Genomic DNA, 25,679 nt, shown 5'->3' on the forward strand with positions numbered 1-25,679 from the left:
AAATCAAATCAAATTGCTAAACTTAAAGACACTTTTAAATTCGTTTCGGATGGATCGACGTGAAATAAAATCAAGGTTTTTCTCGACGTCAATAAAAGCAAAACTTTTGTTAATATTTTTAGTTTAACAATTTATTTTCAATAAAAAAAACTAGCGCATGCAAAATTCTTTTTAAAAACCTGCTGGAGATTTAACCACCAATTTGCAATTTGCATCTATCCTCCACCAATGAATATTGTTAGCAAGCAGAGAGTAAATTGCTATTGTAGGTAAAGTAAGTAACTCAGTCAGAAATTGGTCACCTACATACATACATTTTTTTCACTAATAAGACAGACACAAGGACGCAACGGGACTTGTATATGGTTCTAAATTTTTCTTTGCACACTATTCCGCCACCATTTTACCGTAAAGAATAATAAGACGTACATGAATTACAATCAAGCAGCGATGAGAATGACATTGTTATTATTATTTCAGAGATCTAAATGAGACAACAATCACACGCCAACAACAATGAGCAACAATGGTCAGCTCTGAAAATACCGGTGGTGTCAGCAACAACAAGAACGGTGGTACTGGCGCTTCTTCTTCTTCAAGTTGGTCAGTAATTAAATTCTTGGACGACAATGTCCGCTACATTAAGGTGAGAATAAAAAATGTATTGCCGTGCCACCCACCACCACCACCCTTAAAATGACAGGTTGTAACCGTACCTCACATCACGACTGGGTACACAATGGTCAATTTGTAAATTATTCCTCCTAATTTTTAAAACTGTTGTGATTGTGGTTTGGTATTTTGTCTAGTTTTCCAAATACATGCGACTACACAATGCGAGCCGTGCGGAAGGGATGTGGGATGGGATCTCATTTTTTTTTGGGGGGGGATGAGGTCAAACTGCGATCGTATTTAGAAGGTTGGGTCCCTTGACGTGAGGATTAGGTCAACAAATTGACACTCAAAATCCGTAACATCCCTCCTGCCCTGTCTTCGATAACAATGAAATGAAATGAAATGATGATCATCATCATAACGTTGCTGGCAGACGGACTAATAATGTTTTTCTTTTTCATGCGACCATCCGTCCGTCGGATGCATTTCTTTATATAAAAATTTCGCCTTTGAATGCCCCCTTGTTATTATTTGGTTACAAGAACGAAATCATCAAACCGTGTCAATCAGTCAGTAGTGGTAAATATGCAGTCATATAGCGTCATTTTAATGGTGAAATAATTGATGAAAATGATTGATCCCATCTGGCATGCACTTAATTTGAACACGTATAAAATGCCAATATGTCATGAAAACTAATTGATTTGGTTATTTACAGTATCCATTCTTCATTATCGGGTGTGGAGGAGTGTTCCTTATCGCGCGGAGTATCAGGCTGGTAAATACATATATCTTAACCAGAAAAAGTTGACAAATTGATGCAATGGCTGATTAATTAATTATCAGGGGAGGAAGTTCACCTCAGCGGGTACAATTCCGAGAGAATTTTACGCCAAAAACTTTACACTTTATGGAAGGGTAGAGCAAGTGAAGAAATTTGATGGGGGTGAGCAGTCCATCGTCCTCTTTGTCGACCATGCCCCCATTTTGGCAAGGAAGAGGAGATCGTCGTCACTGCCACAGGAGCCAAGCTACCTTATCAACAATTGCCTCCAACTCACCGTCCCGGGAGTACTCCTCAAGTCGAAATACTTTCCCGAACTGCACAACAAATTGATGGCGCAAAAAGTGGCGTTCACTTTGTTAGAAAAGGATGAAAATATGAACTCGGCGAGTTGTCTCGTGTTCGTGAGAACGATTAAATTTATGGTAAGTTGGAATGCAGTTAAAGCAAATGATAAGTAACGGTTGTATTTATATTTTATGTTTTCATAGATAATCCCCCGATATGAAAATATTGCTTTTTGGTGCGTTCAAAACGGATTTGCTACCACATCTGCGATTCCGTTCCCATCTGAATTGAGAGGATCTAAAAAGTTTAGTCAGTATTACGAGAAACTCTTAAAACTTGAAAGTAAAGCGGTTCAAAAACGGAAAGGGATTTGGGATGAAGAAAATCCTAGCAAATTTTGGATTGTTAAAATTTTGAAGTGGTTTTTGCAAATGTGGCGAGAAAGGAATCGGTGACGACAAAGAACAATTTATTTGTGAAATAAATTATAGAGCAAATCTTTCCAACCGGTGTAAACTTTGCAAGTAGAAAAGTTTGCAACAAAATTTAGCTCACAAAAAAAGTGTTCCCATACATAATGTACCCACTTAATTAATTTTGTAGAAGTTTACACCAGGCTTGGGCAAGATACTTTATTTTCAGATACAAGATAAAGATACTTCTGCAAAAAAATCCAAGATACTAGATAAAGACACTTTATTCTCTGTTCTTTCCAAGATACTTAGATACTTAGTAAAAGATACTTTTAAGTATTTTTAAAGATACAAGATACAAGATAAGATAAAGTATCTTGAATATTCCACAAGATACAAGATACTTTTGATTTTTTTTAAGATTTAAAAAAGATAAAATTTCATATTTTTTGCCATTTAGGCATCGCCAGTAAAATGAAAGTCTTACTATTGAGTAGTTAGGCATTGAAAAACACCTTCCACTAGCAAAAATACCACGCATATTTTCTTACAAATTACAATTACTACCTCATAAATCATAAGAAAATCGAACTTTAGATGTCGCGGGTAGCATATTTTGCAAAAAGTATCTTGTATCTTAAAAAGTATCTTAGATACTTTCCTCTTGATGGAAAATATCAGATATAAGATACAAATACAAGATACTCATTGAGGATTTTCCAGATACAAGATACAAGATACTTTGAGCTGAGGCGGGTGGAAGATACAAGATACGAGTAGTATCTTGTATCTTGTATCTGGTATCTTGTATCTTAAAGTATCTATCTTGCCCAAGCCTGGTTTACACACAAAGTTTACACTGATAAATGTGATAAAAATACCTTTCGTTATTTAAATGACAATCAAAAAATAAAAAAAAGACATTGACATTTACATAGAGCAGCAGCACGAAGCAACAGAAATCAATTCATTTTATTTTCTGTTCAACTTATTAACGTAATTATGAAGAACTACGTTCTTAACAATTTTTTTATATTAATCAGTGATGTACGTACGACCTTTTGATTACCTTAGTTATCAAAGAGCATATAATTATCGTAAAAAGTTGGAAATATTTCCTTTAAAACAGTCACCCGGAAAATAAAATACGCCGTACTTCCTACATATTTGTAAATTTATATGTATATAAAAAAGTATGGATTAATTAAGCTACGATATTTTTAACACCGTATGAAATTCATGAATACAAATACTACACAATGTTTTTTGGCTATTATTTAAATAAATATTTAAATATTGGTGGTCTAGCTGCAAAAAGTGTTATGTGATTTATCGGCATGTTTCATCTCAGGAAATATAACTACCAAAAACTCTCAGATAACACTTTTTGCAGCTAGGCCATCGATATTAGGCTTTGGGAGGCAGTCTGTTTTTTTAAATAAGCGAGATTACAAAGTTACATGGCAGTTAAGATCTGAATAAATATTGGACGTTTGAGTTGCAGTTCTTTTCTTCCAGGACGTTAATATTGTTTTATCTTTATAGGAGCATATCGTTGAGATTCAGAAATTTAATAGCGTATATTTTAGAAGCGGACGCTGCGACGGGTGATATCTCTGGATAGGATTTGAAAATCTCGCATGCCTCGGCGAGCTTCGTCCAAGTCGCGACGGAAGTTGTTGGACGGACTATAAGCAAGGCTGGCCACCATACTTTTCTGAAATAGAATTAAGAGGTTCAGTTAGTTGAAGGAAGTAATTATATGTCAGCAATTTTACACAAACCCGAGTCAGTCGAGGAGTTGATGGACGATCAGCCAATCTGAAATAAAAATTTACAATGTTACAACTTTGTTTAGAAAACTGTCTGGCCACGATTTCGTCATTGGTCAGAATATGAAACTGAATTTCATTTCATACTAGTCTTCGAAATAATACAACGATTATTTATTTACCTCTTTGGTGTCTTAATAGAAATTGGGGTCTCAATTCCGAACGGAGAATACAGTTTGGTTGGCGTACGGCCTAGGATTTTCCGAGTCGCAGGGCTCGCTACGCTGCCTGGTGTTGACGATGGGACTCGATACCGACGTCGGGTCGACTTACGAAATTTCTTTTAAAAAACAAAAATATTAATCTAAAACGACTATTTATTGTACTTTTCTATATTTATCTCTTCCTCTTTAAATACCTGTGAGAAATTACCCAACGACGCTTTCACCCCCTGCACCGTTTTGTTCAACCGTTTCGACAACGACATTCCAGACGTTTCTCCTCCTCCTGGTCCAATGTTAAAATTATAATTCTCCCTCGGCTGAAACGGCACGGGATCGGATTTCGCGTTCGTCCCCTCCCCCGTCGTCATCGTCACTACGTCAGGTGGTTGATACTTATCCTGGATTTGAACCTCCATCCGCATCTCGTCTTCACCCTCGTCATCCTCCTCCAAGGACAAAACTTCCTCGCTAATCTTCTGCCAATTGTTTTCATCCTCGAGATTGTTCATGTTTGAGTATCGCCCCCCGTTGCGTAATCGTACCAAAGAATTGCCCAATTTTCTCAACCGACTGCCAGAATTTCCTCGCTGGACGGCCCAGTTGTCAGACTTGTCGTCCTCACTAGAAGTGGGAGGAGGAGGAGGATTACTACATTGTTGTGATGATGATGATGATGTTGATTGTTGACTCTCATCGTCATCGTCCAACTTTTGATGTGGCAGCTTCGTCTTTTGACTCTGACCTTTCATCCAAGTGAAGGAGAAACTTCGAGTGTCCGGTCGCATTTTGGGATGATTTTAACTAAAGGAAAATGAAACGAGTTAAAGCTAATGCTTCATGACCAAGGTGGGGTGTGACGACTCATTTTGACATTTTGTATCCAGTAGATTAGATTATTACAAATTCCAATGAGTTAAACGAAATTTATCTTACCTTTACGTAAGGACGACTAGGAACAAGATATATTTGGCAGGTCTCGTCTTGATTGTGTTCACACCCAAACTGGAAATTGAAATGACTGCGAGAAGAATGTAAATCTAAAAAATCAGAAGGATCCCAACGGTCGACGATGTATATTTTATATTCTTCCATCCAGGCTCTTAAAAATTCTATGAATCCAGTCCTCCAAGCAGCAGCAGGTTGTTATCACCCCTTCAGTCAGCCCGACCGGATTTATGTCTTAACGGACAAACTGTTCGCGGTGTGTAAGCAAAAACCACTCTGCCTCTCTGAACAAAGTGACGCTATGAAAATCCCATGAAAGTGAACCCACCCAAAAAAATGCTATCGTCATTGTCATCAATTACATTACAATTTTATTTCTCTTGAATTTCAGTTTCTCATAAAATATATAAACAAGCACAAATTTGCAGGAGTGAGCAAGATACTTTGGTCGTAAGATTCAAGATACAAGATGAAGATTTTCTAGGATATTGATATAAGATACAAGATAACAGATACACAGAAATCCGTGATTAACGAATTTTTTTGTTGGATTAAGGATTACTGTTATTCCGAGATTAGATTAATCCGGGATTAATTAAATAATTCCATTTGCTGGGATTAAGGATTAATTCACAAATCTCTTAGATTCGGGATTAAGGATTAATTAATCCTGATTAATTCTTGATTAAGGATTAATATTATTATTATTTACTGCATTTAATGTAGTTTAATTATTTATTGTAGCACATAATAATATTGAAACGTCAAATATATACAAGACAGACTATGTATAGGACTTTTGCATGTCAAATGTGAAGTAAAATTTGATGTTGGCCTAACCACACCAATTATTGCACGTTTTGGTGCACAAGCTATGCACCTGGCCTACAAAGAACCGCTGAATTTGTCAATTGTTCGACATCAAAGAATCTGCCGATGAAGATGAACGGCAAGTCTTTCAGCTAAGGAGGACAACCCTTCACCGACAGAATGCCCTTTGGATATGTTGTAGTCCTAGGTGAGTCTAGCAAAAGTGAAGAAGGATTTCATTCCATGGCCCAATTTGCGCCCGCCACACCCACTCAAAGGTGTGAAAAACACGAAATATACCCTGTTTTCGTTCATTCAAAAAATCACCAAAAATCTAGTTTTGATCGGATTTTCATAATTTAAGCGTTTTTGTGATCTTAGTTGGTTTATCATATCCAATAGCTAACTCAATTTTTTTGAAATTTTGATCTTTTCGAAGGCATATCCCTGGTCAGGAAATTTTCGAAAATACTCGAAAAATTAAACTAATTGAGTTTGCTATTGTATATTATAAAGCAACTATCTAAGAACACAAAAACGCTCAAATTATGAAAATCCTACCCAAATTGAATTTCTGGTGATTTTTTTAATGAACCAAAACAGGGCATTCTTACACCTTTGAGTGGGTGTGGCGGGCGCAAATGGGACCATTGAATGAAATCCTTCTTCACTTTTGCTAGACTCACCTAGGACTACAACATATCCAAAGAGCATCAAGATCGGTGATTCTGTCGGTGAAGGGTTGTCCTCCTCAGTTAGATCACTGTTAAACATGATTAACGATTGAATCAGTATTTTTATGGAAGCGACAATTCAAAGTTAAGAATTTAATACATTTTAATTTCGGGAGAGGAAAGTAGAAAGAGTGGAAAAATATCGAATGGTTATAAGAATGTGTAATGGTAAGTGTTACTTCACTCCTGACTCCATTCGCAGTGATTGTTCTCTTGCGATACTTATTCTTAATCATGATTAAGGATTAATAATTTCGATACGCTTGGTCGGGATTAAGGATTAATGGCGTGGAAATATTTCGTCGGGATTAATGATTAAGGATTAATTGCATACAATTTTTGTCGGGATTAAGCATTAAGAATTATTAATCCTTAATCTCAATCCTTAATCCATTAATCACGATTAATTAATCACGGATCTCGATACATCATGTACACAAGATACAAATACTTTCCTAAAAATTAAGTAGTCAAGATACAAGATATGTATCTCAAGATACTTTTATATTAGATAAGATACTTTCTTTTTTTAGCCTGGTATTCATTCCCAATTATACTTATACAAATAGTCGTGGTTAATAATTTAAAAAATCTAGTGAGTATAAAACTTAAAATCATTCTGTAATCATCATCATCTTAGAAATTTTGTTGAAGCGCATGTACTTCGAAAGATTTCTAAATTTCGAAAAATTAGATATGCGTATACTTTTAAGAGGTTCATAATATTTTTACAATATTCCCTGCTTATTCAAACTAAACCCTATAATACCTATGCATTAGTTAAGCGTAGGTACATATCATGTAATGTGCGACATATGTATATGTACACATGAACATATATACATATGTACAGGTTTGTTACTAATTGGCAAAACATGAAGTAAAAATTCACCAAACTCTGGTTACGACAATTTCATGGTCAAATTGACTGACAGTAGTAAGAAGTTGACTTAATTTGTCGGAATTTTGAAAAAAGTATCTTGTATCTTGTCAACTATCTTAAGATACTTTTCTTCCAGGCATATCTAGATAACGAATCCCAACGATTGTTGGCGTATTTTCATAGGGTGTCTTAATACCCGATGTCTTCTAAAACCGAGGTAGCCGGAAAAACGGGAACTTTCCAATATTTTGGCGTAGTGTCGCTCTGCCGGAGCAAATTTCAAATCATTTTCCCCACAACTGCTGGAATTTGTCTCCTGGTTGTGGTAGACCTTTGGATAAAGCTCTGGGTAGCTGGTGGTAGCTCCGATTCGAACATAATTTACAGTTGGCTGCCACCTGTAGTAAAAACAGAGGAAGGGATCGTGATTGTCTACTCGGTCATCGTGGGGCTGCTCATAGCCACATTTTTCCTAAAGAGCACCTCTTCTTCTCAATGTGCGTCTGCATTTCGGCCAGATTGCATTCCTCCATGAGCAAAGGAGTTATCGGAAGCCCGTTAAGTTTTTTCGAAAGGACGCCGTCAGGTCAGATCTTATCTCGGTTTTCCTCAGACACAGGGACACTCGACGATATTTTGCCCCAATCTATATATGAAAGATATATATCTATATATGAAAGACTTCACAGTGATAAGTATTGCTCATAAGATACACAATATTTTAGATTGCGATAAAATTGTAGTGCTGGATGGAGGACAAATTGTTGAGAATGATACTCCACAAAAACGAATGGGAAATCCGGACGGTATATTGTACCGACTTGCTCATCCAAACGCTGACGATGATCAGTATTTTCAAGATAATGATGTAATAGATAGATACAAGTTTATAAGTTTAGAATTAAGTTAGCAGCGATAAGTGAAATTTAAGTTATTTGATAAATACCGCTGCTTAATAATAATGATGAAAATGTGTAATTAATCAAAATTGTGAGACATATACATTATAAGAGTAATAATAATTAATTAATCCAATAGTATTTGTACCCAGAAAGTTAATTAAACATTATTAAGTATCTTTATTTAATTTACTGACGCATGTACACACTTAATTTGGTTGTGTGTGTGACCATAAAACACGAATACAAATATTTACTTTTGGAATAGTGGGCTCACGCTCACCCTTTGAATACTGACCTTTAACAGAGGTACAACTAATTTAGACATTATATTAAATTGCATAAACAAAGTTCATACGAACAAATTATCGACGACGAAGATGTTGCTGTTAGCTTTAGTGAGAAAAGATGGAGCTTATAGATCTTCATCATCATCGGGTAGAGCAACGTTGGCTGCCTCCTAAAATATGCAAATAAATACACAATAATGTAGATAGTTGCCAATTCGATACCGATAAAAAGTAGTTTATTTTAAATCATGCACTGACCTGGAGATCGTTTTCAATCTGTCGTTGCCAAGTATTATCCACACGTATGTCAATAATACTTTCTCGAATTAGTGGCTCCTGTCCTGTTTTTAGATGTTCCTTATTAATGACAGCTAATTCTCTACATTCTAGCATCCGTTATCAAATTCTGATAGCTTTGAATTTATCAACCGGCTATCGATAGAAACTTTGTTTTTCATCTTTTACTATTTGGAGGGTAAGTAATTTGGTTTTAAGAAACGTGCGATCGAACTATTTTGAAATTCACCAATTCATTACAGGAACGAAAGCGCAGGACTTACAATGGAACCTTTTTTCAAGCTACACCGGGATCGACTAAGGAGGTATGTCAAAAAATCAAGCCAAAAATTAGGAGTCACGTGACACTTATCTTTCCGTTGAATGGCCCCTTTGAAGAAAAATATTGGCGGTTAAGTTCAATTTTTGAGCAAATTTTCCCTTGCTTTTTCCTCCACGGGGCGAAAACCAAGGCGCTCGTGCGAACTTTGACCCCTAATAATTTTCTTTCAGAGGGACCATTCGGCGGAACGATAAGCGCCATGTGATTCCTAATTTTTGGCTTGATTTTTTGATATAATTCGTTAGTCAATCCCGGTGTAGCTTGAAAAAAGGTCCCATTGTTAGTCATACAAATTTTGAAAAGCCAGAGTTGGAGGTATTTATTTTATTCTGTCTATTCTATTTCTAGGATATATCTGTAATTTATAAAAATTGGTCATTTATAATAACTTATTAATATTATAGGTTCCATACAAAATATATGATGTGGTTCCAACGCCATGAGGAACCAAATGTGATTACTGAAGAATATGAGCAGGTAAGATGAATAACTCATTTTACTATTCTGGAAGACAAATAGTTAATTTCTAACTCAACCACCACGATTTACTTGTGCAGGGGACATACGTATATTTCGATATAGAAAAGTGGGGTCAGAGGAAAAAGGACGGATTCGTGTTCGAATATCGCTATCTGGGAGATAGAGATTTGAGATAATCAAGTCGCTCTTAATCATGTCTCAAGTTTTAGTTTTAGTTTACGGATTACTTATAAATTTTATAAATAAATATACATTTTCGGGATGATTCCCAATAATAAAATATTAATGCAATGTTTAGAAAACTTTTAGTTCCGGTGTATTACATAATTTTAATTTGCATAAATTCCTTTAGTAACACAAATTGCATGGCGCGAAAAAAGATTAATGTGAGATAGTCCTAACTATCAACTGACCATTTTACTATAAGCATTATTTTCGCAGTTGCTAAGTTTGTCTCAATTTTTTTAATGAAGGGCCGGCCAGTGCATTATCAATTGAGAGGAATAACAGGAAAGAATGCGCGACTCATGATTAAATTACTAATTTATCATAAATCAACATCGGTTCATCTGCATTTTACTGTCCAGCAGTAGTTTAGCCCAAATTTGGGAGTAATTTTATAAGTCCGTCAGCCAATTAAGAGAGACCATCATCTCAACCTGCCTCCAGGGAAGAGTGAGCTATAGACACATCTCGATGCGGGAGAACAAGCCAAACGGTCAAAATTCCTAGAAATGCGTGGCTGACAGATCAAAGTTACTTAATTAGAAAGTCTAATTTAGAATCCCTTTGCATTTTGCGGCCAATTAATACCATCGCCGTCGGTATATCGCTGTTGGTGTTTTTTAGTCCATTCTTTATTGCGATATCACCACTAAATCGGAGGAACGTAGTATAAAATAGGTGCCTCAACCCTTGTTTTCCTTCATTTTCCTCTCCATGCATTATTACGCTTTTAACGCATTAATTAACTTATATAACGCTACATTCATCACACCAAGCTATCTTTAACTATATTGTTTCCATTTTTCTTGATTTTTAAAGATTCCACCTTGTCGTGGAGTCGTTTGGAAGTGCGGATATTTTAGTCCTTCTTATCTCCTGGAGTTCACACCTTATCTTGAGAAAGCTCAGAGTGCTTGGCGAAGCGAGCGTCCTTGCGAGCAAGGCGTCCTGCAAAGCCTACTTAAGGAGCCACGACTGAGGGTTTCTGCTCATTCTCTCTCTCGCCACCGTGGAAGTATAAAGGTCAAAAAAGTGCTCTCTCGATCTTGCTCTTTTTCTCCCCAAGTTTTGAGCTGAATTTAAAAGTTGCATCTACTTTTCTAGAAACTTGAAGATTTCTTGCCATGGCGAAAACACGATCTTCTGGACGAGTTTTGCGATGTCGTAGAAAGTCGTGCGGGAACGCAGACTGTTGTGTCGATGTAGAAAAGGCAGTTCTAAAATCAACGAAAAGGGAAACGAATCAAAAGGCAGCATCAATTATTAAAAGGTAAAAAATTAAATAAGGTTTTTTAAAAGAAATTTGTCCCTTAATTTTTTAAATTCCACTTGTCTATTTTCAGACCTTCGACGTCAAGCCCCATCTGTACTTTTCAACGTCGAAGTTTAACCTCTGCTCGTCGAATCAAAACATGGTCATTTGTTGATTTGGCAAAGCTTAACCCTGGGCAATATGGAGCTTTTGGAACGGCAAAATGGTTTCGGTCATGGACAAACTTCATCGATGAGCCAGGGGTCGTCCACCAGGAAAATGTGATGATATGGTTTGCGCAATTGAATGAAATTTTTCGTGTAAGGACTATAATTTATTTTTCAAATAATTGTAAATTTATTTATGACTTTGTTTGAATGATGAACTATACTCTAATTGCTTTACATTCTTATAGAATTCGCAATATGGGAACTCCGAGACGGCAAAGCAAAACAGTCAGCCGACCAGGAATCAACAGATCAAGAAAGAAAGATCGTCATCAAGAAGCGAGGAAAAATTATTCTTGAAAAAAGAAGAAACCCCGTCCTTGCGGAAACAGGAAAAATCTTCCGTGCAAAAGGAGGAAGAATCGTTCCTGCGAAAGAAGGAAAAATTGTCCATCCAAAAAGAAGAATCGTTCTTGAAAGAAGAAGACACGCCGACAGTAAAGAAGGAACCACCAACTGTAAAGAAAGAATCGCCAAAAATAAAAGTAGAAAGAAGATCATCGTCGTCCTTGGATGATGAGGGAATCTCCATTCAGCTGTCGGCCTCTACTACGGATGTATCTCACGGAGATCAAGCTGATGTCGAGAGTTTGGAGCCATCAACCGCACCCCCGGGAGATTCCTACACGTACTTTGCCGTAGTTCCGGATGGCCAATATACTATAATTGATGGTCAAGTCATTGAGGACTTAACTCACCTAACAAGATTTATTGGGGACGATCAAAGTGCTGCTTTGGCTTGCTACCAGCTAATCAACTTAGGCAATGAAGGGGTCAATGTTGGACAAGGAGCCGAGACTAGCTTCGAACCAGACTTTGGACAAGGAGCCGAGACTAGCTTCGAACCAGACTTTGGACAAGGAGCCGAGACTAGCTTCGAACCAGACTTTGGACAAGGAGCCGAGACTAGCTTCGAACCAGATTCGGGAGTTGATTTATCATTTGCAGAGAATTACGATGACCCACTTTTGGAGATTTCACTTGAGGAATTAGATAAGTACTTTGAAGGGGTTTCCACCGAGGAAATGCTTAAATTGGTGGCAAACTGTCAGCCATGAATACTATTTGTATTAATTATCTTGAAAATTTAAGATTATTGACATGACCTGATTAGTAGTATAATAGTTTAAATGTACAAATGTTCAGGGCTTTAAAAGTAACAATATGAATTTCATGAGTCTTTAGCCACTGGTGTTCTATTATTTCTAACAAACACAATCAATTTGACAATAAAATGAACTAAATATTGATTGAGTTACTTATAAATTGAATGTGATTTAAGCTGTTTTACTTCAAAATTCGTTATTTGCATAGTCAGCATTAACTTAATGTCCACTAACGTATAGTGTATCAAAACAAGCGTATTTTTCATAAACCGAATGGGCAGTCATGTATGTAAACGCGACGCGTAATCATTTTGGGAGCCGATTAATCCGCGTGTAAAGTTCGGGAACATTGCTCTCCTCGGCATAAAGGCTATTTGTCAAAAACGGGTGAAATTTAAATTGTCCCATTTGCACCAAAATGGATCTCCAGCATGACCAAGGGAGTCGATCCCGACGATTTTTGACCGTGTCGACGCATTCTTGGCGAAAATTCCGAAGCTTTTGGCATGAGGTGAAATTTATTTTGTAGGTCATATCCAGAAATGGGGATCATGTTAAACATAAAATTAACTAAATACAGCAACTTCCATTAATATTAAATTTTTATTGAATTTTAAACTCTTTCTTATTTGAACTTTATTAACCGATTTTGTAATAATGACATTCATACTGCAATGAAGTTTTAATTTTTTGTACGCTACATACAATTTATACTAAATTCCACTACATAAGCAGTCTTAAATGTAATGTTCTTAATAAATCTTAACACTTTACGCTGCATGCTAACAACCAGAAATAGGGAAAAAAATCTACTTAGGTACTTATTCTAGTTATTTTCTTAACTAATTATTTAATTAACTTCCATAATTGTGCGTTGTTCGGGTTGCAATGCAACTTAACGAAATTCCACAGATTATTAAAGTCTGAATGATGTTTAATTGGATGTTGTTGCACGCCTCAAGGTTAAGGTATTGGCAACGGTTTAACTTAACTATCCGATATAATTAACAATATAATTAGGACGACTTTGTATAAGCAAGCTACCAAGTTGATAAGCTATAAACTATTGGCAGTGTGGATAGAATTTGAATTGTCTAACAAATCTAAAATTTTGCACATGTGGTTGTGGGGATGAATTTAAAAGGTCTAAATTTTGCTGATCAATTTACAAAATACCCGCCATAGTTTAAATCGAGTGCAAAATAAGTCAACGTTATAAGTTAATTGATCATAAAAATTCATGGGGCTGAGTACATTTCTTTAATCAGTATAAAAAAATAAATGAAACAGTCTTGATTTTGGGTATGCACAACTATCGATTAAGTATTCTTACATGCATACGTACGTAATTACCTACTTGGTTATTACTAATAACTTATTAGTTCCAGAAATGTGGAGAAAGCTGTTACAGCTTTGGATTTCAGTTTGAAAATGAACAAATCAAAAAGCAGGCTACATACACGCTATAAAGCTCTATTTTTTCTCTAGTAGACAGAAACACGCTTCACATATTCACAATAATTATCAAATTACTTAATTACATAATTGAAATACTCAGATCTATATATATAAAATCTTATTCAAACAGTTTTCTTGTACATTGTTAACTTATGTACAACATAATACATATAAGTTCTGCACCATACTGATAGAATTGGCAGGATGGTTTTATTATCGTGGAGTATGTGTAGCGTTCTCATGCACATTATATAAAACTTTAGCTAGTAAATAATATTTGTGTATATTTTCGTGTAACCAATAAAGCCTTGATATTATATTTCGATTATTATATTATATTATATTTCGTATATTATATTTCGATATTATATTAGCTACAACCTAAGATTACGATTAAAATGGGCATAAATCTATGTACAAACTTTAATACGTTGCAACAACAAATATTTAGTAACATGACTTGTTAAACATAACGATTTTGTGAACATGAGTTAATTCACCATGTTCACCACCATACACACATTTTGTTATTTAATACTCTTGAGAACAATCAATGGCAGTTTTATCCATTCAACTAAGTATAAAGCTTGCTTAAAAAGGGTAAAATCTTTAGCATCATTGAAAGGTTTAAAATTACAATTTGGAGAGAACCATTTTGCTCGAGATATTTACATTGTTACATAAAAAAAATTGACTATTCCGTAAGATATCTGTGCCACGAGAGGGAATATTTCTCTCTTTTCCTGGGACACCGACCTGCCAAATGGATATAGCTGCCGTAACTGCATACTGGAATTTCGCAACGCCCGGATTGTATGCACCTGTACAACAATTCATGACATTATTGGCTTATCAATTTAGAATTTCTTGCTAAATTTGTCTCAATATTTCATTTTTTGCACACCATTTGTCCTGCATGCTGAAAAAATTTCGTCCTCTTTTCTGCCTCAGGCAGTCCGTCTGCCTGTCGAAACAGTCACAAGAACAAGCCCCCTCGCCAAGAATCCGTTCTGCAAATCCAGATGGACATTTGCACCTCCTAAAAAATAGGACTCGAGTTTAATTGCATAGCTTAACTTAATATTTAAATTTTATTTTCGTTGTTACAATAAATTTTTGTTCTTCACACTGGACGACTCGTATTGGCTGCCTCCTCTCTCGCTTCCGGTGCTCTGTCCTCCTCCCACATTGTCCAAGTGGTTGTTCATTAGTGACTTTGAGGGAGATTCTGGATAAGGAAAGTCTCGAGGCATCATTTCATCCTGTTTGTCACGACATTCGCACTCGGTGTGGTTGTAAAAGACGAGACGTTCCACCGTAGAGCCTCGATTACTTTCGACGGTGATTGTCTGTAAGAACAAATTATATCACAATTTCAGTAACAGGACATGTAATACAGGGCGTTAATAGTCCCATGAAGTTGTTTTGCGATGGTGTACTTGAGCAAATAATGCATAACAATATAATTGAATGAGTCGTTGCGAATGTACATAAAAAAGGCACGCATATAAAGGAAACGAGAGAAAAGAATAAGAAAGAATTGCGCTGTGTGCGTCCAATCAAGCAATTCTAAAATTTAATTTTAATAGCTTCCTTGAACCAAATTTGCGTTACGACTAATTTTACTGACATAATTTTGCCTGACAAATTTTATCACCCGTCATCTTTAGTTAGGCAGCAGCAGCAGCAGCAGTAAGTGCGTTAATCAGAGAGTCAAAGTCAAGTAGAACGTGTATGATATGACAGGATTTTATTTCATTTGGAAATAGGAGAATTTTAAAACGTTGTCATAAAACTGATGCGGACGGCGTTTGTGTGAATAAAAGATGAAAAGTATTTTATAGGTTGGCTTAAAAAGTGGCGTGGTCCACATGTGTCATCATTTTCGTATCTTTTTAAATAAAAACTTACTGCAAGAATGTAAACTTATGCGATATTATATGCGATAAATAGAGGTTGATGTTTTCCATTGAAATTTGGATGGTCTCACGTGTGCGTTTGGATATGTATCACTTTTCTAAAAAGCAGGATACATTAACTTCAATTTAAATATATAAAACTGTAGTGGAATCCGAGATTTTAAAAATATTTAGTGCTGCGATTTGAATCATTTGTGATGGAACTAGTAAAACATTTGTGTTGTGCTACTATTTTATTAGCAAAAACATGCTGACTTTTACATATGGAATAAAGAAGGAATGGAATGAATTAGGTTAGCTCATAATGCACAGATTAAAAACGATCTCACAAAGTGCAGAAACCTAATCACATAATGAGATTATAACTTTATGAGCTGCATGCCCGTCAGTTATGCTGTAGGACGATATACACTGCAAAAATGACTTATATGTACCAAGCTGGACTTGATAGGATTTGGGTGATCTTTACTTATTTCAAACATAGGGCAATTACAATTACAATTCTTCTCGTATCTTTTCCTTACACATTTTGGCCCACTTTAAACCTTATTTAACTGGGTTGAATATCAAAGTTTGAGTTTGTTTGTTCAAATGTGTAAAATTTCAAGGAATCTGAATTATTTAATTTACCCAAACTTATAATGACTTTGTTATTTTATTAGTGTGACATAATATACATACATGCACATTTTAACACCCGACTAATAATTGTATTACACTAAATTTATTTCCGATACTGAAGTAAACATTTGATGAAAGTTGCCAAGATAAGTTTCTCAAACTTTACTATTAATTCTCATCATGATTGCGATTCCCGACTGACAAAAAGTTAAAGTAGGTATGAACACAAAATGTGCAAGTATATAAACGTGCATTTATTTATACATGATTACGTTATCATCTCATTATGCGTATCGTGACGATACTTTCGTCACGTTTTATGTCACGTTGTACATTCCCTCATGATAACAGCATATCGATAATTTGCTCGTCTTCTCTTCTCTACACATACAAAGTTAACAAGATACAAATGAATTGACACGTTGACACAAAGTTGTAATGTGCTGCGTCAACTTTAAGAATGAACTGACCCGACCACTTTTCCTCTACAGAAATGGATTTGGGTAAAATCCAACCCATTCAAATCCTGTTTATTTTTAAAGAGTTAACCTTTTACAGCCCCTATTTCTGTTATCACTCAAAACCATAAACCATTCGGAATGAAACCTTTGGAATAACTAGATTGTTAACAATCATCAACGTTCATAGCAGTCTTGGCCGAGTGGTTAAGGCGACAGACTAGAATTGGACGAATTAAAAGTTCGAGGCTAGCGATCTGTTGGGGTCTCCCCGCATAGGTTCGAATCCTGTAGACTGCGACATCTTTTTTGCCAAACGGGACAAAATTTTGATAACAGCCTTGCTAAATTTTTCGACCTGCAGAGAGAGACCGGAGAGGATATTTTTCCGCTCTTTTTATCAGCTCGAGCCCAAGTTTTCTTTCTTCCAGTAAAAACGAGGAGATGAAAAAGAAGAGTCGATTGAATTTCAATGAAGTATGGAAAGCGATTGATTAGTTGCATGCGAGAGGAAAAAGTGCATTAAGCAGCCCCTCCTGCAACGCGTGTGTGTGTATGTGCATCCATAATTAAGTCGATCCGAGGTATGCATGGCGAAGGATAATGGATACAAGGATGCAACTCATCCATCATCTTCCTCTCCAGATTGAGACTAATATAGCCACAGCCACCCACCAAACAAGCCAGAAAATATGAAAATTCTTGCATGATTCACAAGTGCACGACGTATGTACTTGTATGCATATTTGCCATAAAAAGTCTGCATCAGTCAGGATAACTTGTACGCATCTACATACATAACATGAGTGAGGGATAAAGTGATTTTTGACGTTTCGCTAAATACGTGAAGACTGACTCGATGGAGGATGAGGATTGGACTGGAACGTCGTAAAACATGCAGAAAATCAGGATAGCGACAAGAAAAAGGTTTCATAAGAAGTCGTAACGACTCATGATTTGCATTATTTGTATGCTACTTACATATATACAAGCTCCAATTTACTACTTTTTTCTATATCGGACTCAGTATTTTAACAAGTGTTAGCACGGCTGTGTATTAGCAGCGTATTTTTAAGGTACTCGTATACTGGAAGTTGCATTCTTTTCAGGTGGTTGCCAAATATCATGAGAAGAGCAAAGTTGAGTCATAGTTGTTCTCACAGTCAATAAACGCGTTAGATATCAGTTATCATGGAATATCACGGAATATGGGGGCTTTAACATTATAAGGTATAAGCTAAAGAGCTTTTTGTTAACAGCGAAAGGGACATTATCTCAAGGTTACCTGGGTGTTGTCACATGGTCAAGTTATTAAAGTGTTGAGCTACATAGATTTACATGTGAAATCATGAATGTCACTTTGATCATGCGGGAGAAGAGTATCTTTAGAAAGATCGAAGAATTCATGAGAATTCAATGTTCATGAGCACTTATTTAATCCTGAAATGTATATAAAGGCATCTCACTTATGAACTTATTTTAATTCCAACCTGACGCAAGACCTTATCACGTCCAACAACAGAGAAAGATACCACAAACCTACAGCCAGAATTCTCAATACGACCACAATGTAATTAACTCTTGTACATAGTAAACTTGCAAACTCTTGCTAATTCAAGTTTACATTTCCAGGATTCGGACCCTTGTCTACATTCTGCTGCTGCTGGCTGTGTTTGATCTGGCCACGCAGGTGACCGCTGTCTCCATGAGTTGCGCCATGTGCATGGCTGCTTGCATGGCGAAAGAAGGTATCATTGGAAATCCTGCACGATGCGTCGATTTGTGTGCTCCTGTCTGCTAGTCGAAGAATTTGGATTCATTTCAATTTTTTGAACTGTAATAATTTTTGCATTTTCGACCATTAAAAAAGCAGAGTAATTTTTTTGTCTAAACTTAAATTCAACTGACCATTCATACCATCTCTTGGCTGACTTTTTCTATCATAAATTTAAGATACTTGACCTATCATCCCAGCATAAAAAAAAACTTCTCGACTTTCATTAGCCAAATTCACTGGAATATAAATCTAAATTAGTAAGTAGTCTAAACAAGCCCTACATGTGTAAGGTTTCAAGTCAGATAAAAATGTAGTGTGACAAGTCGCATTTCTGTATACACAGTAAAAAATACATGTAAATATAGCAGTAATAACTGCTGAATCATATTGCAGCTCTATAAATCCGCATCCTGGCTGTAATAACGCCTCCGTCCGTGTGACTGACTTGGTTCCGGGTGATAAATACTATTAAAATTAGCCTCGGATTATTAGTTTTCTTCCTGCCAACTCCCCCTAAACACGTTCGTTACAACATTTTCCAAACAATTTCGCCCACCAACACCACCCGTAAAATTATGTCAAGTCGTAATAATTAAAGCCCCAAGAAGAAAGCAGGAAAGAGTGGCAAAGTCGCTGCGATGATGTTGCCCAACTCAATCAAAAGGTTGTTAATATGCACTTACACTCACGACGAGGGTACTTACATAGAAGGAGAGTTCGACCCTCTGCGTCGTCTTGGGAGAGCAAGTGAGGTCATTTTTGCAACAACCCGTGTCATCCGAGCACTGATGGAGGATGGTGCAATGGGGCAAGTACGTTTTTCCAGGATGCGGGTAAAACTCCTGAACTCGGATCAACTTGGGTCGCGGATGTCTGCAGGCGCCTTCCGTTTGCACTTTCAGCGCGTGTTCAACCGCCTGTTTTATTGTGGACCCTATAAAAGAAGAAACAAATAATACCAGAATTAGGAACATTAAGATTAAAAACATGAAATGACATAATGTGTGAGCAGCAAAAAAAACCATCCAGCCGCTCCTTAAATGTTCGTAATAATGTTGTGAGTGAGTGAGGTGAGCGTGTCACAAAATAGGGAGCAACATCTTAACTTTACATAAATGACGCATTCCGACTGTGTACTTTTATCCTAGAAAAGTATCAGGAAGCACAGCCAAAAGCCATTCAAAATATGGTGCATCTATTCATCCACGGAGTTAAAGACGAGGATAATGCGTTGCTCCCCACCATGAAGCAAGATGTTCCAAGGAGTACGTGGGAGTTATGGTGGTGAAGGTGTCTTTATTGGGACAACGACTACGAGAAGATGAACACTTTTCTCATGCAGAGCCGCAATTACCATTTGTATTACTATTATTACGACATTCTCATAAATGGACAAAATCATGACAGCGAGGTGTCCAAAAGTATGAAATGGCTACTGGAATGGCTATACGCATGTGAATTATTCTTGAGGAATGTTTCAAATAATAATGTTTCTAACCTGGCGTTTGGGGTTGTGCATGTGATCTTGATCCGTAAGGGTTGTTGTGGTGTCCATTTCCGTTGTGGTGGTGGCCGTGATGATGTCGTCCAGTTTGGTGCGTATTAAAGCCTCCATTCGTATGATAAGACTGTCTCCGAGACTGTTCCACCCCAGTCCGTGTCCCGTACGTGTTCCACTTGTACTGCGAGTACGAGATGGCCGGTGGGGGTGGAGGGGTCGTCGTGGTCGTCGTCGTGGTCGTACTTGTCGTCGTTTTGGAGGCCAAGTATCTGTTCCGGTACTGGTGGGCCTGCAATGTACGAAAGACAAGCAAAGTTGAAATACAATTTCCAGTGGGAAAGTCATCAAGAGCTGAAGGATTTTTTATTATGATAATCATTATGATGGCATCAGCCGTATAAATCATGGCCGAGGTGAAGGTGAAGTGTCAAAAGTCGTCATGCCGTGAAGTGCCACTATTAGCGAATGAAGCATGTAAATCCCTCGATACAAATCTTCATTCTTCTTCACATCCCAGAGGGAATAACAGAAAGAACAGCACTGCAGCAGCAGCAAGTTCCATTAATTCATTCATTCATGTCCACTACGTACTGAGACTTTTACTCACGAGAAGGTGTTTCATACCACTACGTACCTGGCTGGCTGGCTGGCTGGCCTACCTGGGAGTGGACATGAGAAACACTTGACAAGACTTTTGCCATGAGTCAGGAACTATGGGTGCGGATCAGCAGTATCATCACAAAAAATGTAATTTATGCACACCGTCCACCTTCTAAAAGTACATATGCATTCCATTTTATTCCTTCCATCACATTCGATATTCATTTAGAGCAGATTTGTCATCGTGAATCGACAAATTCATTGTTTCGTGTTGCATTACCAGCAAAACACCACTCCCACCAGCATCGATACATGGATGGATGGATACCCTTTGTGTGCGAGAGGTTGAGGTTGAGAAGGGTGGAAAGAACAATGGTTGAGGTCCAACGACTATTGTCCAATAATTTCATGTATCCCCAATCAATTTGGAACTCAATATGTTGTCAAATCAAAACCATTAATCCAACGCAATGCTTTTCCATTCTGTAATTTGAATGGCGATAAAAAAGTGAAGGGAATCGATGAACAAAGTGCAATGATTGAATTGACCGTGGTTTCCTTTCAACGTAAAAATAATGCAATTCCGGTAGGTCGGATATGCAATTTTATGTACAAGGATTGAAGTACAACCACGAGAAGGAGCAAGAAATGCATAAAGTAATCAATTTTATACACGACATCATGACGAGATAAGCGATTGTGGAGAATAATTCAATTCAGTAAATGCACACACTGGTCAATTACTTATTAATTTTGCTATCCCATTTAAACTCTAAGCTGTTGTTGGATGTCCAGAGACTAAATAAATAGGTAGGCGCACATAATTATGGTTCATACGCACAACTTGCGAGCATGTCATAACCCTGTCGTAACACAAAAGAGTCCCGTCTGTAATTAATTAAATCTTACTCTTTAAATCATTATCATCACGGGTAGGCAGGCATTATTCGCTACAGAATTTTACTTCTTCCATTCTGTAAGAGAAACAACAAGGATTTTCATTTTCACGTCCAAAACCAGCAATTAAACCAAAACTGCTTGTAAGCGTAATCAGCACAAACATCAAAACCCCGTTAGTTTTCATGTGCCATGTCCTCCTCCAAATTTCCACAGTTGTGTGTCCCGTGATTTGTTAAATCTTACTTTTCATCTTTTAAAAAGATAGAATTTCTTGAGAACCACGATGTCCATGGCGTATTCTACAATCTACAATTGAAAAAAGAGTCGAGATTCACACCAACTTTACATGAACGAACGAGTCTTCCTCTTATTAGACAAGAACCGTTAAATGGGTTGTAGGACATGCGTGAGATTATGTTTTCTCAGGAAATGAACAAGTTTCCTGGAACTTGGTGACTGATGAAAAATATTTGAAAAAAATTCCAGCCTTAGTTGCATTCTAAAATTTGAAATGTTTTTTTTAGTGCAAGATTAGTATTGTGTTTCCGTGAACTTGAATCGATCCTGTTTAGTTTGGATACCTCAAACCGTTGACTCCAATACGTGACCCACCTTCCCTCGCCTGATCCCAATATTTTAAAAAGATACACCAAACCACGTAGCCTATTTTATGAAGATTTCGTAAATAATATTAGAAGCCGATGTGCATTGTGCGGGTGGTTGAGTCAACCCTCGGTAGTGGCAGATGTGGCGATGAGATGCGATATATCCATGTCATGTCAACTTTGGCAGATAAATATCGCAGGAACTCTATATAATACTTCAGCCACAGCATTTCTATTTCATTCATCCTTCTTTTTTTCATTTACCAACGGTAATCGTAGTAAAGTGATCAATCGGGGTGGACCACTCGTTCCACTAAAGATATCGAAACATCACGTGGACATTGACATGAGAGTGACATGATGTACATTTAATTTGTCAGTGGTTGAGTAAAATTCATAACATTGCTTCAAAAATCGTTACAACTACACCTGCAGACTTAGGATTAGGATAAAAACCAGGGAAAAGATGCACCAATTTTACTACAAATCTATCTATGTCCATGCGTATCTATTTCTTTCTCCAGTAATTCTCATGTCGTTTCCACCTCCGCAACAGCTACAAAACTTCAAAGGCAATGACATATGTGTAGAAATTACTTGCACGCACATAATACAGATACACACGTTCATGGAATTACAAAGAGTGATATTTTGAGAATTGTTATTACCATTGTCACCGCCTGACTGTGGGACAGAGTCGAAATAAAGGTAAGCAAAAGGGCTCCTTCCCATTTCCCTTTCTGTCGAATTCGAGATCAATAGGACACCAAAACAATACTATTTATTGTGCATTGTCCCATAGATTCAGCAAAATACGCTTCAATCCATCCCACTCAGAAGAATAGTAAATATGTAATACACGCATGGCTTACACGTAATTATTTGGTCAGCCAAGTCCAATCCTCGTCCAATAATCTTCCCCCACAACGTGAGAGCATGTTCTCCATTTTACGACACATTTACTGTCGCAACCCACCGTCTCAAAATCTATTTAAGGACAACGAGCGAAAAAGTACTTTACTAAAAATGTTTGGTAAATCCCATTAATTTCTTTATGATGACATAACGATTATCAAGCACCCCATTCTTCTGAGTCTCTGATCTGATTGCGAGTCGGCTCAGAACCCATAAATGGTAGTAATAAAAGTGCATCATGCATAAGCTGTCTCACACATTTTAATATTTTGACTAATGATGAGACAGTAAGTGAGCAAGTACTCTGTCCTAGCGACAAATAGAATGGGACATTGATTATCAATCCCATAAAATATTTAATGCTTGAATTATCCGATGTAGGATATAATAGTATAGTTCTGTGGTAGGTGCATAGCCATGTCATGCCCATCCACATTGGGTGCAATAATAAGTGCAACAAATGGACATTTTATACGTATAACGGATAGCGGCACATATTTATTTACATGGTTAGTTTCAAATTTTACTAAATACTTCATAAGGATTTGTGTAGCTTGGCATGAAATTATTATTTTCATGTTTGTAAAACCAAACTCTGAAGTTTCATTTGTTGTAAAATTTATTGCCTGTTGTTTCAATTCGTCTAACTGGATTGAGCTTAAGGAAGGCAGCACTCCGCCAGTTCAGAAGTAAATATGTCTGAGTTAACACAGACATTGACTTAACTTTATATGCAAATGCTAAAAAGAAACTTTTATGCCCATGCTTCACTTAAGAAAACGTCTTATTTGCTGATAATGCAAATGGTTGCATACATGCATGTAAACTGATTCCATTTGTGCAGAGTGCATACATACAAACAGGTAAGTCTAGAGATCTCATCTTTTCATACTCATTTTCCTCATGTTGATGGAAACCAAGTTGTAAAATATTTTAATGTTTGTGCTGCCAAGACACTGATTTTATTGAAACTGTCAAATTTTGAGGGTATGCATTCCATACGCACAATACGTACGTACGCAGTTTTACCCACTGCATGGGAAAATGCGTTGGGAGAGCATTTTCTGGTGTGGATACGCGTCTGTCACAGAGTTCGAAAAGCAACCCAAATGTTCACTTTCCATCTGTCTGATTAGATTATAGATCTACACGTTTAGTTTGTAGTTTGGAGCGGGCCATCGTCCTGTCAGCAAATCTTCCATGTTCTCATCCTGGTAATCCTAATCGTAAATCCGGAGGAGAGACAGAGATGCTTATCCAAAAATTCAAATGACCTCAGCAGCAGCAGCACGGACGGACGGAAAGGATCCCGTTTCCTAAAACTACTTCCCTCTTCTCCATCAGATTTATGGCTTTCATGGAGTAAAAATCAAATTCAATGGGATTTTCTGTACTCGGAATCTCTTTCTGTCCATTCTCGATCCTAGTCAAACTCATGGCCCATCATCGGATCGTATCGACCTTTACGTCGTCATATCTCCTCCGATACAACTCTACGGTGGAGTAAAGGAACAGATGCTACTGCACATAAGCCATGAAAGGGATGATCAAATCTAATAGCTGGGAGGCTCGTAAAGAGAGCAACATTTTTCCTTTGGAAATAGACATTGGTCGGGAATGCTGTAGGTAATTAATTGCGAGTTGCTCGGTCCCAGGACGGGGAAAACATAATTGTAAACCATTGTTTGAAGGGTTTGTTGATAGAAAACATTCCAAGTTGACGAAATAATTCAAGCACGCTGCCACAATTAAGAGAAACCTACTAAAAAAGTGCGTATTATTTGTGGAAAAGATATTTTCCTCCGGGAAGAAAGCATTCGCAAAAAGTCAGATAATTCATAAGTTATGAAATGAGAAAGTGCAGATCTTTCTTGGTGGCTTTGGTCTTGAATCCTTTTTCAGGAAACTGTTTGACAAGGACTTCTCCTTAATCCCATCTTTCGAGCCACTCAGACCACTTACTCATTACTTTTGCTGCGTCTTCATGGGCGGACGGGTTGGATGGAGGAGTGCTAATGTGGGCAAGCAAACTTTACGACGAGACATGAAACGGTGATGATAGCTTTGTCCGATCATGAACAATTGACATGGTTGCAATTCCAGAAATGGAAGGCTTCTGGTGCTGGCAGAAGCTTTTCTTTCGCTCCTCCGCACGCATGAGGAGGTAATAAATGGATGCGAAAGATAGAGTAATAAGTAAGTGGAGGACTGCTTGAGATGCTGCACTCCCATCATTGTCGTATCCACGCTGCTTACGACTTTGGTCGTGAACAACAACTGTTCTCTGCTTGCTTACTTTACTAAATAAATACAAGGACGAGACGCATTCTCAAATGAGTCATAAGACCCACTCGAGATA

At 37.1% G+C, this 25,679-nt stretch overlaps 4 protein-coding genes, 2 long non-coding RNA genes and 1 other non-coding gene across 17 annotated transcripts in view; 4 read left to right on the forward strand and 3 right to left on the reverse strand.

Moving 5' to 3' along the window:
- Positions 1–3,597, forward strand: part of LOC110843118 (GAS2-like protein pickled eggs) — a 48,042-nt gene extending 44,445 nt beyond the window's left edge. For 6 of the 9 annotated variants that reach the window (XM_022089043.2, XM_035847340.1, XM_022089045.2 and 3 more), the window contains 4 exons: positions 481–732; positions 810–1,393; positions 1,462–1,824; positions 1,891–3,597. The gene's annotated coding sequence lies outside the window, so the exon portion shown is untranslated. The remainder of the gene's footprint in view (positions 1–480; positions 733–809; positions 1,394–1,461; positions 1,825–1,890) is intronic. The other 3 variants (XM_035847339.1, XM_035847338.1, XM_035847337.1) reach the window with 3 other exon arrangements.
- Positions 3,030–5,272, reverse strand: LOC110844012. Its single transcript, XM_035847343.1, has 5 exons — positions 5,030–5,272; positions 4,291–4,897; positions 4,055–4,212; positions 3,885–3,921; positions 3,030–3,817 (listed from the first exon to the last, which is right to left on the reverse strand). Exons 2-5 carry the CDS (start codon positions 4,879–4,881, stop codon positions 3,686–3,688), a joined length of 918 nt encoding a protein of 305 aa, XP_035703236.1. The 5' UTR covers positions 4,882–4,897; positions 5,030–5,272; the 3' UTR covers positions 3,030–3,685.
- A 3,427-nt stretch (positions 5,273–8,699) lies between these two features.
- Positions 8,700–9,033, reverse strand: LOC118434512. Its single transcript, XR_004834087.1, has 2 exons — positions 8,916–9,033; positions 8,700–8,827 (listed from the first exon to the last, which is right to left on the reverse strand). It is a non-coding gene; the product is annotated as an uncharacterized LOC118434512 (long non-coding RNA).
- Positions 9,034–9,315: 282 nt separating this feature from the next.
- LOC118434513 lies at positions 9,316–9,947 on the forward strand. Its single transcript, XR_004834088.1, has 3 exons — positions 9,316–9,591; positions 9,681–9,753; positions 9,834–9,947. It is a non-coding gene; the product is annotated as an uncharacterized LOC118434513 (long non-coding RNA).
- Positions 9,948–10,490: 543 nt separating this feature from the next.
- On the forward strand, positions 10,491–12,709 carry LOC118434440. The gene is made up of 5 exons (XM_035848010.1): positions 10,491–10,659; positions 10,801–11,004; positions 11,086–11,251; positions 11,325–11,553; positions 11,649–12,709. Exons 3-5 carry the CDS (start codon positions 11,106–11,108, stop codon positions 12,516–12,518), a joined length of 1,245 nt encoding a protein of 414 aa, XP_035703903.1. The 5' UTR covers positions 10,491–10,659; positions 10,801–11,004; positions 11,086–11,105; the 3' UTR covers positions 12,519–12,709.
- Positions 12,710–13,158: 449 nt separating this feature from the next.
- The window catches only part of LOC110843869, a 41,720-nt gene continuing 29,199 nt past the window's right edge, over positions 13,159–25,679 (reverse strand). For 2 of the 3 annotated variants that reach the window (XM_035848008.1, XM_035848009.1), the window contains exons 4-8: positions 20,298–20,589; positions 19,483–19,733; positions 15,132–15,373; positions 14,929–15,063; positions 13,159–14,845 (exon numbers count right to left, since the gene is read on the reverse strand). In XM_035848008.1, coding sequence (XP_035703901.1) covers positions 14,719–14,845; positions 14,929–15,063; positions 15,132–15,373; positions 19,483–19,733; positions 20,298–20,589 — 1,047 coding nt within the window. In that variant the 3' untranslated portion in view covers positions 13,159–14,718. The remainder of the gene's footprint in view (positions 14,846–14,928; positions 15,064–15,131; positions 15,374–19,482; positions 19,734–20,297; positions 20,590–25,679) is intronic. The other variant, XM_022089918.2, reaches the window with a different exon arrangement.
- Positions 17,212–17,322, forward strand: Trnas-aga. The gene is made up of 2 exons: positions 17,212–17,248; positions 17,278–17,322. It is a non-coding gene; the product is annotated as a tRNA-Ser (tRNA).

Source organism: Folsomia candida, unplaced genomic scaffold, assembly GCF_002217175.1.
Source record: "Folsomia candida strain VU population unplaced genomic scaffold, ASM221717v1 Fcan01_Sc002, whole genome shotgun sequence".
Classification (NCBI taxonomy): Eukaryota; Metazoa; Arthropoda; class Collembola; order Entomobryomorpha; family Isotomidae; genus Folsomia; species Folsomia candida.

What these genes read in the sequence shown, in the direction of transcription:
- LOC110844012 (XM_035847343.1), bottom strand. Translation starts at nt 4,881, where the DNA reads ATGCGACCGGACACTCGAAGTTTCTCCTTCACTTGGATGAAAGGTCAG. An exon ending in CGTTGGGTAATTTCTCACAG is followed by an intron (nt 4,213 to 4,290) that starts GTATTTAAAGAG and finishes GTTTTTTAAAAG; the next exon opens with AAATTTCGTAAGTCGACCCG. An exon ending in CAACTCCTCGACTGACTCGG is followed by an intron (nt 3,818 to 3,884) that starts GTTTGTGTAAAA and finishes ATTCTATTTCAG; the next exon opens with AAAAGTATGGTGGCCAGCCT.
- LOC118434440 (XM_035848010.1), top strand. Translation starts at nt 11,106, where the DNA reads ATGGCGAAAACACGATCTTCTGGACGAGTTTTGCGATGTCGTAGAAAG. An exon ending in GCAGCATCAATTATTAAAAG is followed by an intron (nt 11,252 to 11,324) that starts GTAAAAAATTAA and finishes GTCTATTTTCAG; the next exon opens with ACCTTCGACGTCAAGCCCCA. An exon ending in AATTGAATGAAATTTTTCGT is followed by an intron (nt 11,554 to 11,648) that starts GTAAGGACTATA and finishes ACATTCTTATAG; the next exon opens with AATTCGCAATATGGGAACTC.